Here is a 16,153-nt window from a genome sequence, read left to right on the forward strand (position 1 = left end):
AATCCCACTCTTGGGCATCTATCCGGACAAAACTCTACTTAAAAGAGACACGTGCACCCGCATGTTCATTGCAGCACTATTCACAAGAGCCAGGACATGGAAACAACCCAAATGTCCATCGACAGATGATTGGATTAGGAAGATGTGGTATATATACACAATGGAATATTACTCAGCCATAAAAAAGAATGACATAATGCCATTTGCAGCAACATGGATGGAACTAGAGAATCTCATCCTGAGTGAAATGAGCCAGAAAGACAAAGACAAACACCATATGATATCACTTATAACTGGAATCTAATATCCAGCACAAATGAACATCTCCTCAGAAAAGAAAATCATGGACTTGGAGAAGAGACTTGTGGCTGCCTGGTGGGAGGGGGAGGGAGTGGGAGGGATCGGGAGCTTGGGCTTATCAGACACAATTTAGAATAGATTTACAAGGAGATCCTGCTGAGTAGCATTGAGAACTTTGTCTAGATACTCATGTTGCAACAGAAGAAAGGCTGGGGGAAAAATGTAATTGTAATGTATACATGTAAGGATAACCTGACCCCCTTGCTGTACAGTGGGAAAAAAAAAAAAAAAAAAAAAGGCATGAGGTTAAAACAGTGCTCCCAGGCCTCACTCAGAAATGCCCACACCGGGTCACTGGCTTCAGCACCGGCTGCACCCGATCAGCCCGTTTTCCTGGAGACGCCCGTCTCCCTACAGTGGACTCGTGGTGCTCAAGAGTCTGAATGTCTGGACAAATCCAGCCGCCAGCACTGCAAAGACCATTTGAAGCGTGCATCCTGCTGAGGAGGCCTGGGAAGCCAGCTCCACGGCTGCAGTGGGCAGGACAGACACCTGGCCCCAGGTGCATGTTGAATGAATGAGTCAGTTAATGCACAGTCGCTGGGAAAGATTAGGAAGGCGATCACGGGAATTCTGCTTCCAGGGATGTGGAGGTGCGTGCGTGCACCCTACCCGCCCTGCTCGGCACAGCTGAAAGCCTTGGGCGCTGCATGCAAGGCAAACACAGAAGACCCCGAAAAGCGGACAGAAGGAGGCTGACGAGCTGGGGACCTCCGGACCCAGGGAACGACACGCAGGGGGTTCCGCGGTTCCCTTTGCCTCACGGATCCTGAACTGGGTGCTGGAGGAGCCAGCACCTGGACAAGCCGGTGGGCACAGACGAGAAAAGCCTCCTTTCTCTGCCAGGACAGGGGCGGCCTAACGAGGCAGAAAATGCAACACAATAACTGCTCCACCCCGGGCAAATGGTGCAGGAAACAGTTTCCAGGAGTGAGGGGCGGTGGGCTGGGGTGGCGGGGGCGGGGGGGAGTGTGACCATCACCGGCCAGCGTGAGAGGCTCTCTGCGGAGGGGACCGCTCTGTGTCTTGACTGCACTCGACTGCAGTCCTGGCTACACGAATCTGCACACGTGCTAACACAACACAGAGCTACACGCGCATTTTGTACTGAAATCCATCTCCTGGCTTTGATGTCGTACTGCAGCTGCGCAAGGAGTAGCCAGGGGAGGAGACGGGGCGAAGGATACCAGGACGCCTCTGCCCTGTGTCTGCAACCACCTGGGAATCTGTGATTATGACAAAAATCACTGTTTTTACAGATCAATCTTGTACTGTGTCAGGCGCGGTACAGAAGCCCGGGCCTGGGTTATTTGATGGAATCCTCACACCAACCCAAATAGCACCGTCATGACCCCCATTTTTCAACAGGAAACCGAGGCACTACTGGCCAGAGAAAAACTTGCCTGGGGCTCCAGCTCCCAGAGCAACAGAGCACCGGAGAGCAAACTCTCTCCTCTCTGAACTGAGCAGCCCGGGCTTACTTAGTGTGAATCAGGTCAGCGTCACGTTGCCCAGAGACCCATGTCTGGCCCCAGGAAAGCTCCTTCTGAGGGCGGTGCTGCGGCGACTGTGGGGAGCTAGGGATGCTTGGAGCTCACGGACCACAGCCTCCTGACCAAGGCAGGAGTTCCCCCTGCAGCACCCCCGGCAAGCGTTCGCCCAACATGTTGGGGCTTGCTGACTCCTCGGGCAGGACTTCCAGTGCTACGTGTGGGGGCACATCCCCCGGACCCACGGGGCAGGGCCACGTCTGCTCCGCCCGTGCACAGACTTCCGGATTCCTCACCCTGCTCCGGGCACAGCGGCCGCCAACGCCCTGCTTAACCTCTGGTGCCCAGACAGATCAGAGCCCCTGGGGTAGGGGGCGGGGGCGGGGGCAGGTCCGTGAACGACTAATGTTCGGGCAGGGAAGGACCCCCAGTCGCTTCTCCAGCGGCACGAGAGCAGGCGTGGCTACTGAAGCCCATGCGGGAGCAGCGGCGACGGTGAAGGCGAGGAGGAGGATCTAACCCGCTTCAGGGCGGTTCGTGCCTCGGTAAAAGGGGCCTCGGCCCGGGGGGAGGACGGCCCGGACGGAAATCCTGGTTTGGCCACTGGCTACCCCTGGATGGACAGCCAACCTCTCTGAGTCTCAAGAGCGCTCTCCCACGGGCGCGCGTCGAGACCCACAGAGATCAGGCGTGTGCAATGCCCTTAAGACCAGAGAATTACACTAATGCGAGGTCCCCGAGAATAAGCACACTCCTGACGCATCATCCTGCCAGGTCTCAGGCGCAAAGGGACTTTGAGGCGACCTTGGCCTGTCCCCCGTGCTCTCCCCGTGCTGGAGAAGCTGAGCACAGACTGGCCTCTGCCCACGGGCGGGGCTCCCACACAGCGGGAGGCCCTCGGCGGGCCAGCATCGCCCAGCTCCTCAGGCACCGTGCCAGGGGGGGTCAACCCAGGGGTCACCCGACAGCTCCTGCTCTTCCCAGGACACACCCCAGCGCAGGAGCACTGTCCATCCACGGTCGCCGAGGGCGCGCCCTGCTTAAGCCCACAGACGACAGGGGAAACGCTACCTTCTTCAACTCAATGATCTCGTCGTACATGTCCTCCTTCTCTCTGTAGACGGGGGTCCCGGGAACGAAACCTGGAGGAAAACACACAGGCTCTTAAAAGACCGCGAGGTCGAGACGGCTCTGGGCCACGCCTCAAGGAAAACCTGCAAGTTAATAAAACGATCCCCCCTTTTTCTTTTTAAAGGGAGAATAAACAAGAAGAGCAATGATGTTTCAACATTTTTCACCTCCTTGCCATCTTTGCCCAAAAGTAAGGAAATCCACACTGGTAGTGACAGAGAAAGAAGCAGCACGAGAAAACTAAAAGATGAGAACACAGGGCTTCATTACAGTAAAAGGAGTGAGAGAGAGAGTCAGGAGAGGTGATGTGTTTAGACCTTAAAATGCAGACAAGGAGTTCCCGTCGTGGCGCAGTGGTTAACAAATCCAACTAGGAACCATAAGGTTGTGGGTTCGATCCCTGGCCTTGCTCAGTGGGTTAAGGATCCGGCGTTGCTGTGAGCTGTGGTGTAGGTCGCAGATGTGGCTTGGATCCTGCCTTGCTGTGGCTCTGGCGTAGGCCAGTGGCTATGGCTCCGATTCCACCCCTAGCCTGGGAGCCTCCATATGCAGCAGGAGTGGCCCCCAAAATGGCAAAAATAAATAAATAAATAAATAAAATAAAATGCAAACAAACAAAAAGACAACAAAAACAGACATGCTGGTGGCACCCAGCCGTCAGCCGGGACAGCAGGCAGGGCACTCAGTTCCAAAGTGCTCCCTACCCGGTCAGGACCCTCCACGCCCTAGCCTGAGACAGAGCTGCCAGCCAGCTGGGCGGCAAGGTGACACCGCCGGCACCGTGACAAGGTCCCCCTGTGCTTCCCGTGGGGCCGACAAGAAAAGCAGCGAGAGCCGAGGGAGGAAAGACGTGCATTAGAAAGAGACAGCAAGGCAGAAACGTGAAAACCAACTCAGTCTTTCTGGCGACACTTTGGGCTTTTTATGACTCCCGTGGTTTTCATTTCTAGGACTGTTCACACAATAGACAGCAGCACAACTCTACGCTTAGGGAAGTAGGGGCCACTGAAGCCTGGGGGTGTCCCTGTCCCCATCAGGAACGGAAGGCAGGGAGGACTTTCAGGGGTCGCTGTCCGCAGGGCGCCCCAGATGTCACTCTGTCAGAAGGCACCCACGAGGCCCCAGGCTCTTCCTCTCTGCTTCTCCCCGACGGTCACGGCCACGACGCCGTCGACGTGCTCACCGTGACTGGCAGAACGCCTGAGATTTGACCTCTTCGTTCTGAGCGCTTCTGTCAGGTCGTCGGGGATGCTGCTGGGGGGGTGGGTCCATGCACGCTCCAAGGTGAGCTCTGATTTCAGGGCTGGGGTCAGGCTTCCTGGTTTGAATGTGCATGGATTTAATGTGACAGCTATGAGCAGATACAACGGAAGGCGGTGCCTCTAAGAGTCAGTCTTCAGGGCTGGAGAAAGCTTAAGGCCACCGGTGGTGCGTGAGAAACGTCCAACCACCAGCCCTCGAAATAAATAAAAACTTGATCTGTAGCATTTGCCCATTTCCCTGGTGTGAATATTCCCACCACGTCCAGTTTCCAGCTGCCAGTGTGATACCGGCCAGCCCGCCCACCTCCTAAGAGTTTCACGAGTGGTTCCCTCGAGCCAGCAGGAGCGGCTCCAACACTCCATGCCAGCAGTGCCAAGACACCACGACACCACACCACACCCTGCGTAACAGCCAGGAGGAGGCGCAATGTCTCTGAGAAGATTAAACACAGGACCGTTCAAAGCGTATTAAAAGCTCTATCTCAAGTCACCACCCGTAATGTCTCAAACTCTGCTCTTGAGCAGGGGGGGTGACCACATACCTTGCTTTGAGCTTCCCAGCCACAGCTTCTGGGGCGTCAGGGACATCCTACTCCCAAGAGGCATGCTGGCTGGCGTCCTCAGAGCTCTCCAGGAGGCCACTTTTCTCGGCTTAGAGTGATAAGGGGACTCTAAAAGGCCAATACATGGTGTTAGCGGTTCAAAGTATCAATGCACCCTCAACATAAGTGCTTTAGAAAAACCAAACGAGGAGTTCCCGTCGTGGTGCAGCAGAAACAAATCCGACGAGGAACCATGAGGTTGCGGGTTCGATCCCTTGCCTCGCTCCGTGGGTTAGATCCGGTGCTGCCATGAGCTGTGGTGTAGGTTGCAGACACGGCTGGGATCTGGCGTGGCTGTGGCTGTGGTGCAGGCCGGTGGCTACAGCTCCGATTCGACCCCTATCCTGGGAACCTCCCTATGCTGTGGGTGCAAGCTTAAAAAGACAAAAAAGAAAAAAAAAAAGACAAAACGATATAGCAAAATATTCACAAGGGCATAACAACCCCAGATGAACACATTCTAACAAAAATAAAAAATAGTTATGATATGTACACAGACTTATATTTGTTTTAACATTTTTATTATAAAGAAATAATGGGAAATTAATTTTCAAATATGAATCTAAAATTCTACCAATATTGTATCACTTAATTTCCCATTTAATTGTTTAAGACACATACGTATTTTTACACAGTTGCAGTTACAGTGAACACATAGCTTTATATCCTTTATTATTATTTTTCTCTTTTTTTTAGGCCCGCACCTGCAGCATATGAAGGTTCCCAGGCTAGGGGTTCAACAGCTCACAGCAATGCCAGATCTTCAACCCACTGAGCGAGGCCAGGGATCGAACCTGCAACCTCATGGTTCCTAGCTGGATTTGTTTCTGCTGCACCATGATGGGAACCCCTTTGTATCCTTTATTTAGAAACATCTAAAAGTTTTTATTTTTATTTTTTGGGTGGAGCATGCATCAGCTTGATGTGGGATCTCAGTTTCCAGGCCAGGGATTAAACCGGGGCCAAAGCAGTGAACGTGCTGAGTCCTAATCACTAGCCCACCAGGGAACTCCCTGTGTACTTTACACTTGACGCGGTAACTCTTTTTTCATTTTTCATGTTGCAACATAATGTGCAAGTAATAACATTTAGAACTTGATGTGAAAAAGAGCTAGAAAAAGTGAGGAAAAAAATTGGACTTTTCCTGGGCATTTTTGATTTCGTCATCAAAAAGGGGAAAAAGTTTTAAAATTTTATTTTAACTTGGAATTTTACCTCTTTAATTATATAAATATGAAGATGATGCAAATCTATGCAAAACCGAGTTAGTCATAAAACGTGCTTGTATTTCTTAAATACCAAAGACATTTATATCTGCAGAAGGTCCTGAGACTCTAACTCAACACATTTAATTTTAAAAGGGTTCTAAGATTCCCCCACGGCTTCAGAACACAGGGAACATTTCTCATTATTGTTTAGGATAAGCAGCAAAGACACATGAGACGCCGAGGCACTTCCACTGACCCAGGACAGCTTCACTTCAGGGTGTCTGGACAGCCTTCCAACCAGGCACCTACGTGCTCATTTACCAGAGCAAATTAGTCACCAGAAGAACTCACAAATGACATTTCCCCCCGCATGTATGGATTTATCAGTAAACAGAAAGAATTCCCCAACCTGCACACGTGTGGATCAAGCTGGGAAGGAAGAAGAAAGGGCGCAATAGGAGGTGGAGATCTTGGTGGCTTGATGTTGCCTTAAAAGCAGTGACCACAGGAGTTCCCGCTGTGGCACAGCAGGTGAAGAACCTGACTGCTGTGGCTTGGGTCGATGCAGAGGTGTAGGTTCAGTCCCTAGCTCGGGCCGGTGGGTTAAAGGGTCTGGCGTTGCCATAGCTGCAGCGTACATAGGTTGCAGCTGCAGCTCGGATTCAGTCCCTGCCCAGGAACGCCCGTGTGCCACAGATGCAATCATAAAATTAAAACACACACACACACACACACACACAAAGAAACAAAAACCAGTGACTACGGGAGGACCAGAAACCTCACCACCCTCCTCAGAGCGCTGTCAGGATTGAAAACCTACAAACCCATGTGCGTCCGGATTGGACATTAAAGAAAAATGTTTACTCAGTGGGCAGGATCCCCGCTGCTATGGCTGGGAAATCGGAGCAGCAGGAAGGATGCGGCCGGAGTGCGGGAAGGGGGTCCGGGGAGGGGATGCGTCCTGTCATCCCATGGTCCTACTGGGTGAGCAAGGCGCCTGGGATCCGTGCTGATGCAGGGACAGGCAGGGGCCCTGCTGCGGGGAGCACGTGGGAAGCAGAGCCACTGAGTGACAGCACGCCTCGTGGGGGCTTTTGTGCCTCGGCGGTTCTGGCCGCTCTACATTATGTGAAACACGATTCTGACATTTGCAGAAATCAAGGAGAAAGCAATTGGATTAGGAGCATTTTCCGACACTTGGAATGCCTGACTTCCAGGAAGAATGAGGAGAGACGCTCTAACATCTCCCGTAGGCGCCACCCAGACAAAAAGGACGGTCCGAGGCGAGAAGGGTTAAGACACAAGCATCACTTTGCACCATTCTCGGTTCTCGCCACAGCAGCAGGGGAACCACATCCCAAACCAAACTGCCCGAGGAGCTCTTCCCAACGCTTATCCTCACATGGCATCGAAAACGTGCTTTCTTTTCTTTGCAGGAATTTATCCTTCTAATTGTTTTGGGGGGGCTAATATGAAAGTTCAGTTGCACTCTCTGAGTGTGTCACACATGACAGTATGTTAGAAGAACACATGTATATAAGAAGTGTGCACACACACACACACACACACTCTCAAGTCAGGTGAGGCCACAGGTCTCTGAAGCAATAGGAAGCCGGTCTAGGATTTGCCCTGCTCTTCCTCCCAGCACACCAGGGAGGGGGGCTTCCAAGAACCACTCTCCCAGTTAAACTGGGAATTTGAGGGACGGGGGCCTGGTCATACTTACTCGGTGACGTGGGCGGAGGTTTGTGGAAACTCTTCCTTTTTGCTTTCTGAAAGAGAGAAGAAACGATGCAATGCAGGTTAAGCCTCCGGAGCAGCTGGAATGGGCCCAACCGCGAAGACCCGGTGTGTCCCTGAGGGGCGGGGGTGGTGGGTGGATGAACCACCCAAGCAAAGTAAGGAACTGGCACGGGGAGGCGCCACTGGTCGCCAGCGCGTCCAGCAGAGACCTAGGGAGGGGTGCCGACACAAACCCACCCGCAGGGGCCACCAGCGGCCCCCACGCAGCCCTGGAGCCCCCCCGACGTGGATTCCGCAAGAGGAGGCGGGGGAGGTGCAGCAGGACCATCTGAAAGAGAGCTCCCCCTTTGGCCGAGGCCAAATGCGGGCGTGGGGACCCACTGGCCACATGGGGTCTGAGTCTCCTCCGGGAGATGGGCTTGGACCCCCACTTCTCCCGGGGCACCCCAGACCCATGTCCTTAGGTCCCTCATCCTGGACAGCAGACCCGGGATGCTTCCCTGGAGTCCTCAGAGCGGGGGGGGGGGAACGCACGGGGGCCAGAGTCCCCCCTGCGGGGAGGTGTGCTCCCTGCTCCTCCACCGCTGCCCAGCGCAGCTTTGCAAACGAGCCCTGAGAGCTGAGAGCCGGGCTGGGGGCACCAGTCTGCCTGTGGACTCCGGACCTGCCTGCTCTCCCTCAGGCCAGCGCGGCGGCTGTCAGTGGCTTCTGACAACATCACGGAGTTCGGCCCCCTCCCCTTGGGGGTTAGGACTGCGACTGGGGCTGGGGGGGGGCAGGTGGTATAGCCCCCTACCAGGTGCAGGACAGCAAAACCTGCCCTCAGCCTTATGGACTTTGCTCAGGGCGGCTGATGTCCGGGTCAAAATTTTATTTTATTTTTTTAATTTTTATTTTTATTTATTTATTTATTTATTTACTTTGTCTTTTTGCCATTTCTTTGGGCCGCTCCCGCGGCATATGGAGGTTCCCAGGCTAGGGGGTCCAATAGGAGCTGTAGCCACCGGCCTACGCCAGAGCCACAGCAACGCGGGATCCGAGCCGCGTCTGCAACCTACACCACAGCTCGCGGCAACGCCGGATCCTTAACCCACCGAGCAAGGGCAGGGACCGAACCCGCAACCTCATGGTTCCTAGTCAGATTCGTTAACCACTGCACCACGACGGGAACTCCCGGGTCAAAATTTTAGTTATAACTGCAGTTACCCAAATGCAGGCTGGGTGATGGGCCCTGCATTGGTGGGGACACAGGTGTGTAAGGGACACAGCCCGCCTGGGGAGCTGCCTCCCCACCGCACTCACCGTCTCAGAGTCCGAGTCGAAGGTGATCGCAGACAGACTGTCATCCCCCTGGAGGAAGAGACGCAAACAGTGAAAATTTCAGCTCCCCGCCTGGCTCCATAGTCACCCGTGCAAAGGGGAAACAGCCCGGCCACACTGCGGAGGCAGAGCCCCAAACCCAACAGAAGGTTCGAAGTGGCGCAGCAGCCAGGCGGTTCCATTGAGCGCATCCAAGCTAACAGGTGGGGGACACCCAACTCTGCCGGCAGGGCCGCTCCAGGCCTGTCAGTCCAGCAACATCACGTCCACAAAACTGCCCAACGGCTGTTTTTAAAAAAATTACATTAAAAAATACATAAAAAAATTAAAAAATTACATTATAGTTGGTTTATGAGATTGTGTTAGTTTCAGGTGTACAGCAAGATAATTTGGTTATATACATATATATATATATATATATAAAGTAGGTTTTTCAGGCTCTTTTCCATTATAGGTTATTACAAGATACAGGACATATTTCCCTGTGCTCTACAGTAAATCCCAGTTGCTCATCTATTTTATAAATAGTAGTTGGTTTCTCTTCATCCCACACTCTTACTGTACCCCTCTCCCCAACAAGACGACGATAAAAGCATTTCATCTTCGCTTCGAAGCACAAGGAACGGGTGACTGCAACCTGCTGAGAATTAACCAGAGCCATCCAGGCATCCAGAAGCACATGCGTCATTCTGACCGCCGTGACCTGCCCTGGCCCAGGGACTCAAGCGAACTCTGTGCTGTCTAATGTCAGGACTAGCCTGTCGAGGAGAAAAGGGAGCTTTCCCAAGAGACCCATGTGTCCGTGTTGACTGGACACACTCAGGTTTAAATCCTAAAAGGAGAGGAAGCAGACAATGCCTTCACCATGCTGCACAGCTGATGGGCAAAGCTGGTACTGGAGGAGGACTGAGTGTCCCTCTCGTGGAGCAAGCGTGCTGCGTCTGGGGGCTGGGGGCAGGCACGTTTCAGGGGGCTGCTGCCTGCGGTGGAGCCCCAAAGTCGGGTGGAGGACTTGATCGCACTCTGGAAAGCACACGCGGCGCCTACGAGGTTAACCATCAGTGTCGTGAGCCACTATTCTGCTAGCAGCCTGAAATTTCACTGGAAACGTAAGGCCACACAAGAACAGGGACAAGGGGCAGCTGTCCTGCGGGACGCCCGGCCCGAGCGCGCCCCCTAAGCAAGGACAGTCCAGATTAAAGGTGCAGAGTGACTGCATTTGGGGAAAGGGGGGAAGGCAGTACGTTCCAAAGAAACAGAGTCTTTAAAAGGTCAGCCGCTGAATTCGATTTTTGTTGTCATTCGACAGGGGACATTTTAAGGTGTAAATAGCAAATGACAGTAACGACGAGAGGTCTAGGTCTTCATTTAACAAGGTCTATGAATACGACTTAGGAAGGGACGGCAGGGGGCTGGTATCCAAGGCACGTGGGCGATCAGGAAAGGAAGCCCCCTGCGAGTTTCGGTTCCCTGGTATCAAAGAGGATGTGCCGGCCAGTGACCAAGGTGAGTTATTGAAAACTGTATAGAAAAGTAGCAAAGCGTTCTTGAAAAGTGAAAAAAAAAAAAGGTTGGCGCTCCCTCTGTGGCGCAGCAGGGTGGGCACTGTCCTGGGAGCGCGGGGACTCAGGTCTGGGTTCCATCCCTTGCCCGGCACAGTGGACTAAGGATCCAGCATTGCCGTAGCTGCGGCTGGGATCTGATCCCCGGCCCGGGAGCTCCGTAGGCCTCGGGGCGGCCAAAAAATTAAAAAAAAAAAATCATCGAAGTAAGGTTGATTTGCAATGCTGTGCTCATTTCTGCTGTACAGGAAAGTGATTCATACATATGTATATATTCTTTTTCAGATTCTTTTCCATTATGATTTAACACAGGATATTGAATATAGTTCCCTGTGCTGTTTGGTAGAATCTTGTTTATCCACCCTCTAGGCGATAGCGGCTTCTGCTGACTCAAGGTAACCCCTAGGTAGTTGGGATAAAAGGTTTAAACAAGAAAAACTTCTGAGCAGGGAGTCAGAGGCTGCACAGGGTGGGGAAATTGACTTCACAGAGTTAGTTCAGCCAAGTCACGCACCAGATAAACAAACCACCGAGCGAAAACCACATCAACCCTGTGGGTAGGAGTTGCTCTAACAGAGGAGCGAAACTTTTTTTTTTTTTCAACGAAAAACCTATGAGACATACAGAGAAACAGCAAAGTGTGACCAAAACACAGGGAAAAGAGCAGACAGTGGAAGCTGCTTTTAAAGGGTCCAGATGATGGACTCGGTGGACGAAGGCTTCCGAGCAGCCGTTATCAGTGAACCCAAGGAAGCAGCTGTCGTGAGGCTGGAGGAGGACCCGTGAGGCAGGAGAGCACAGTGGTTACAGGCAGGAGGTCCGCAGTGGGGACACCTGAGCAGTAGAGCAGGTGACACAGAACCCTATAAGCAGTAACTTCTCTACAGATGCTCTTACCGTATTGTTCTGAAACGATGAGCCCTTTACAAGTGTTGGCTCCTTTTCTGGGCTGCGCCCATGGCCTGCAGAAGTTCCCTGGCCAGGGACCCTGTGCCACAGCAGTGATATTGCTGGGTCCTTAACCCGTTGAGCCACCAAGGAACCTGGAGGTGGCTCTTAAATCACTGGTGACCACGCCCAGGCTCCACTTCACCCCCGTGACTCTGCACTGGGGCCTTGGGAGTGCTTTCTGAAGTTCACGAGCAAGCCCAGGGGTGGCTCCACGCCAAGGGACTGGGGGTGCTGGACAGACTGGACAGTGCTGGCCCTCAAGAGGGTAGCCTGGGCGTAAATGCCCTGAGAGCCCTGTGCCACTCTCCTCCACAAGACTGAACTCCTTGAGACCAAGGCACTGGCGCTCAACTTATCTTGTGTCCTCAGAGCCTGGCATGTACAAGGGGCTTTTACCAGATGCTTCTATGGATGAGAGCATCCACGGCAGCTTTGTTTCTAATGGCACACATGTGAAAACAAAACGGTAAAAGTGAGGAAATGAATAGTTAAAATAGGGGTATCCCATTAGGCTAGAGTTTTTAAAACCCTGTTTTTGAAAATGTGTGGCTATGGGAAGATGCGAGCAGCACATTAAATGTCAAAGTGACAAAACAACATAAATACGATCTCGATTTTTAAAACGCATACGGAAAAAAAAAAGATGCACTAAAAAGGATTAGAGGGAAACACGCCAACAGATTAACTGCGGTTTCCTATAGCTAGTTAGATGACGGGTAATTGATTTTCTCTAAGGGGCATGACTAACTTTTTTTTTTTTTTTGTCTTTTTGCCTTTTCTAGGGCTGGTCCTGCGGCACATGAAGGTTCCCAGGCTAGGGGTCCAATCGGGGCTGTAGCCGCCGGCTTATGCCAGAGCCACAGCAACACGGGACCCGAGCTGCGTCTGCGACTCACACCACAGCTCACGGCAACACGGGATCCTTAAGCCACTGAGCAAGGGCAGGGACCGAACCCACAACCTCATGGTTCCTAGTCGGATTCGTTAACCACTGCGCCACGACGGGAACTCCATGACTAACTTTTATAATCACAATATGAGAAGGTACATTTTAAAGATGGAGAAGCAGTAACTGAGGCCAGCATAGACTGGCAGGCCTTGCAGACAAGCCAGGACTTGGTGCCTGGAGGGTCAAGCTGGAAGCTTCAGCAGCTCCAAGTGGACAGCGGCTCTGAGCCCTACTAGGGGTGTGCTTGGTACAGCCCTGCTGGGTACAGCCATCTCCGGGAGAAGGAAGCAAAGCCAGCTAAGTTCCTTCTGTCTGGAGCCCTGCAAAGGCTTCTCACTGAGTCCTGAATAAATTCAAACACTGTGTAAGGCCTGCAAGGCTCTCCACCGTCAGGCCCCTGCCTCCCTTCCATCCGCACTCATCCCCTCAACCAGATCCCAGCAAGCTTTCTTTCAGGCCCTGGAACCACTGTACTTTCCTACCTCAGGACCTTTGCACCTGCTGGTCCTGAGGCGCTCCGATCTTTACCAAACCGCCTCCTTCTCCTCTGTGGCATCAGAACATTTAGAACTTCTCAGAGGGGCGGATTCTGGGACCTAGTTTAAAGCAGACTCTCCAGCCCACCTCCCTGCCAAGGGCTGTTTTATTTTCTGCGCACGCCACTTCCCACTTTCTCACTTGAGGTACACGGCCTGTTTTTGCCGTGTTCTCCCCCCACTCCCACCCCCACTCAAATGTAGCTTACTCATCCACAGTGTTATCTCCAGCAGATGGCTGGCGTGCCAGAAGCCCTTGGGAAAGGAAGAGCCGAGAGCCCGCTTGCCCCGGACCGGGGGAGTGAACCTGGGCCGCACCTCCTCCAGAACGCCTTCTCGGCTTGGTGCTGGGTAGGGCCCCGCTCCCGGAGCCTGGGGCTCCTCCTTCACACCTGAGTAGTCACCCCGGCCACGTCCCCCGCTCGGGAGGCACGGGGTGGGCCGGCACTTACGCTGGGAGCTCCGTCCCCAGGCGGGCCGCGGTCGCAGGCTCGGCGCAGGCCGGGCTTCGCAGGCGCCGAGCGGCGAGGGCGCGGCGTCCGGGAGGGCTTCCTGCAAGCGGCGGCCAGCGCAGGGGCGAGCGGGGAACCAGAGGCGGCTGGAGGCTGGGCGCCGGGGACGCCCGGCCAGGCGCATGCGGGCGGGGGCCGGAGGTCCGCTCTTATGCGGTAACAATAATGTCAGCGGTCACCCAGCGGCCGCCCGCCCTGCGCCCCCATCCTCCGGCCCGCGCCCAGGCGAGGGGAGGCCGCGAGGGGGTCCGCCCGCCCTCCGTCTTACCGTCTCCGAGGCCGGGTCCCCAGTGCCCAGGGACATGGCGGCGGCGCTGCCCGATCGTCCCTCGGCGCTGCCGTCCGGTTCCGGGGCTTCGCCCGCCGCGGGGCTGCCTGCAGCCTCCCCGCCTGCCCGCGCCGAGGCCGCGACCCTGCTGCCATGGCAACCGCGCCGGCCCGCCGAGCCCCGGATGTGGCCGTCGCCCGGCAAGGGGGGCCGACAGTAGCCATGCGCTGGGACTCCAGCGGGCCGACTGGCTGTGCGCCCGTGGTGCCCGGAGGAGAGCCCGGCGGAGAGCCCGGCGGAGTTGGAACAGTGCAGCCGCCGCGCTGGACAAGGGCCTTCTGCAGTGTCCACAGTCTGCAAGCTCTGAACGCCTTGGCATTCAGAAAACCATCTATCTCCCCGACCTCATCTTTTAGACTCAAGGGTTCTGATACAGGCACAGGACCACACAAAATAATAGAATTGGTGCTCATGGTACCCAGTGGCCATCACGAAGATCTTTAGGAGCGTTGGTCTGCAAAGTTCCTTTAAGTCATTAGCGAGTATAATCTGACCTTTCTCTTCATCCGGGCCTCCAAGAGCATTGACTCTGTCCCCCTCCCCTGCCTTATTTTTCCAGCCCCTGATCTTTATTATCAAAAAGAACATCCCACCTCTAGAATGCAAGCTCTCTGGGGCAGGGCTTTGTTCACAGCTGTATCTCCATCCCCTAGAATAGGGCCTGACCCATAGCATGAGGTCCATCAATAGGTGTTTGGTGCTTGGCAAGTCATATAACTTCTCTGCACCTGTAGCCTCACATATAAAGTGGAGAAACGCGTTGTTGTGAGGCTCAAATGAGTCAATACCTCTAAAGAGCTTGGTGCAGTTGCTGGTTCCAGAGGGGGCGCAGTGTGACAGAGTTAGTACTGTTTTGTGGTGAACAGATGAATGGTCCCCACACAGGAGAGCCTGGTATGGCAGGAGGAATGTCTGGTAGGTTATTACTGCCCTCCTTCTGGCACCACCACCTATTAAGAGTCTATGACCCTCTTGGAGTTCCCGTCGTGGCTCAGTGGTTAACAAACCTGACTTGGAACCATGAGGTGGTGGGTTCGATCCCTGGCCTTGTTCAGTGGGTTAAGGATCCGGCATTGCTGTGAGCTGTGGTGTAGGTTGCAGACATGGCTCTGGTGTAGGCCAGCAGCTACAGCTCTGATTCGACCCCTAGCCTGGGAACCTCCATATGCCACGGGTGTGGCCCTAAAAAGGCAAAAAAAAAGAGTCTATGATCTTCTTTTCCTCAGTTTACTCATCTCTACAACAAAGGGGGTGAGCCACACAGTGGCCCAAGTCTATTTTCTGGGATGCAGGGTAAATTGAGCAGGTTAATGGTCAGGAGCTCAGGTTTAGTAGACTCACTGTCATCTCTGTGTCTGTGAAATGAAGACAGTTTCAGGGCTTTCGTTGGCACTGAAAGAGATTAGAGATAAAATTCAGCACAGTGCCTGGTACCTGGTAATGTTGGGGAAATGGCTTGGATCGTTGGTGCCGGAAAATGGGACACATGAACACGGGGCGATCTCAACAAGGCAGAAGGGGGCTGGTACTCAAAAAGCACAGGCTTAGAAGAAAAGCCCCTCCCTATTTATCCCTAACGCAGATGGTGGACCTGTCCTCTTCCCATTGGTCAGGTCAGGGCAGACATTCTTCTCGGTAGGCTCATTTGAAACAAATTGTTACTGGGAGAAGAGGGAAAGAGGAGGGGTGTCTCAGGAGGGCATTTCAGCCAAAACCAGAGCAAAATGGAGTCACCAGGGTTTCCTTTGATAGAAAAGACATTATGTTACTTTCCACAGTAACACCTCAAAAACCAGATACTACCAGATAACACTTTGCTGCTGGTGCAATTATTTTTATTTCTTCCGAAATTATCCACTTCACTTATTGGTGCTCCTTTGCTCTGTGAAGCCCTGTTAGCAGGCCTCTCACTTTCTTAATAACGTCCATCTGCTTCCTCCAGGTACTGTCCGTGGGGCAGGTGAGTGCTTTTAGGACTTCAACTACCCACGCACCAGTGCCTCTTGCTCCTCTCCCACTCCTGGGTTTCCACAAACCCCCAGCCCTTCCTGCATCTATTGTTTCACTTACTTTCTCTGATTTAATTACAGACGCAAATTCTCATGATTCCACTTATAACTTTTTGACTTTGCAATGGTGGGAAAGGGGACTTCGAATTTTGAATTCTGATCTTTTCCCCAGCTGGGGGTATGCGCTAGC

General features: G+C 53.5%; 1 protein-coding gene across 2 annotated transcripts in view; it reads right to left on the reverse strand.

The window, feature by feature from the left end:
• IQCE (IQ motif containing E) overlaps window positions 1–14,051 on the reverse strand; it is a 41,700-nt gene extending 27,649 nt beyond the window's left edge. Inside the window, exons 1-6 of one of the 2 annotated variants that reach the window (XM_047779436.1) lie at window positions 13,895–14,051; window positions 9,099–9,146; window positions 7,780–7,825; window positions 4,786–4,914; window positions 4,165–4,299; window positions 2,922–2,992 (exon numbers count right to left, since the gene is read on the reverse strand). In XM_047779436.1, the coding sequence (XP_047635392.1) occupies window positions 2,922–2,992; window positions 4,165–4,299; window positions 4,786–4,914; window positions 7,780–7,825; window positions 9,099–9,146; window positions 13,895–13,930 (465 nt within the window). In that variant the 5' untranslated portion in view covers window positions 13,931–14,051. The remainder of the gene's footprint in view (window positions 1–2,921; window positions 2,993–4,164; window positions 4,300–4,785; window positions 4,915–7,779; window positions 7,826–9,098; window positions 9,147–13,894) is intronic. The other variant, XM_047779437.1, reaches the window with a different exon arrangement.
• Between the last annotated feature and the right edge of the window lie 2,102 nt (window positions 14,052–16,153).

This window comes from Phacochoerus africanus, chromosome 5 (genome assembly GCF_016906955.1).
Source record: "Phacochoerus africanus isolate WHEZ1 chromosome 5, ROS_Pafr_v1, whole genome shotgun sequence".
NCBI classification, from domain to species: Eukaryota; Metazoa; Chordata; class Mammalia; order Artiodactyla; family Suidae; genus Phacochoerus; species Phacochoerus africanus.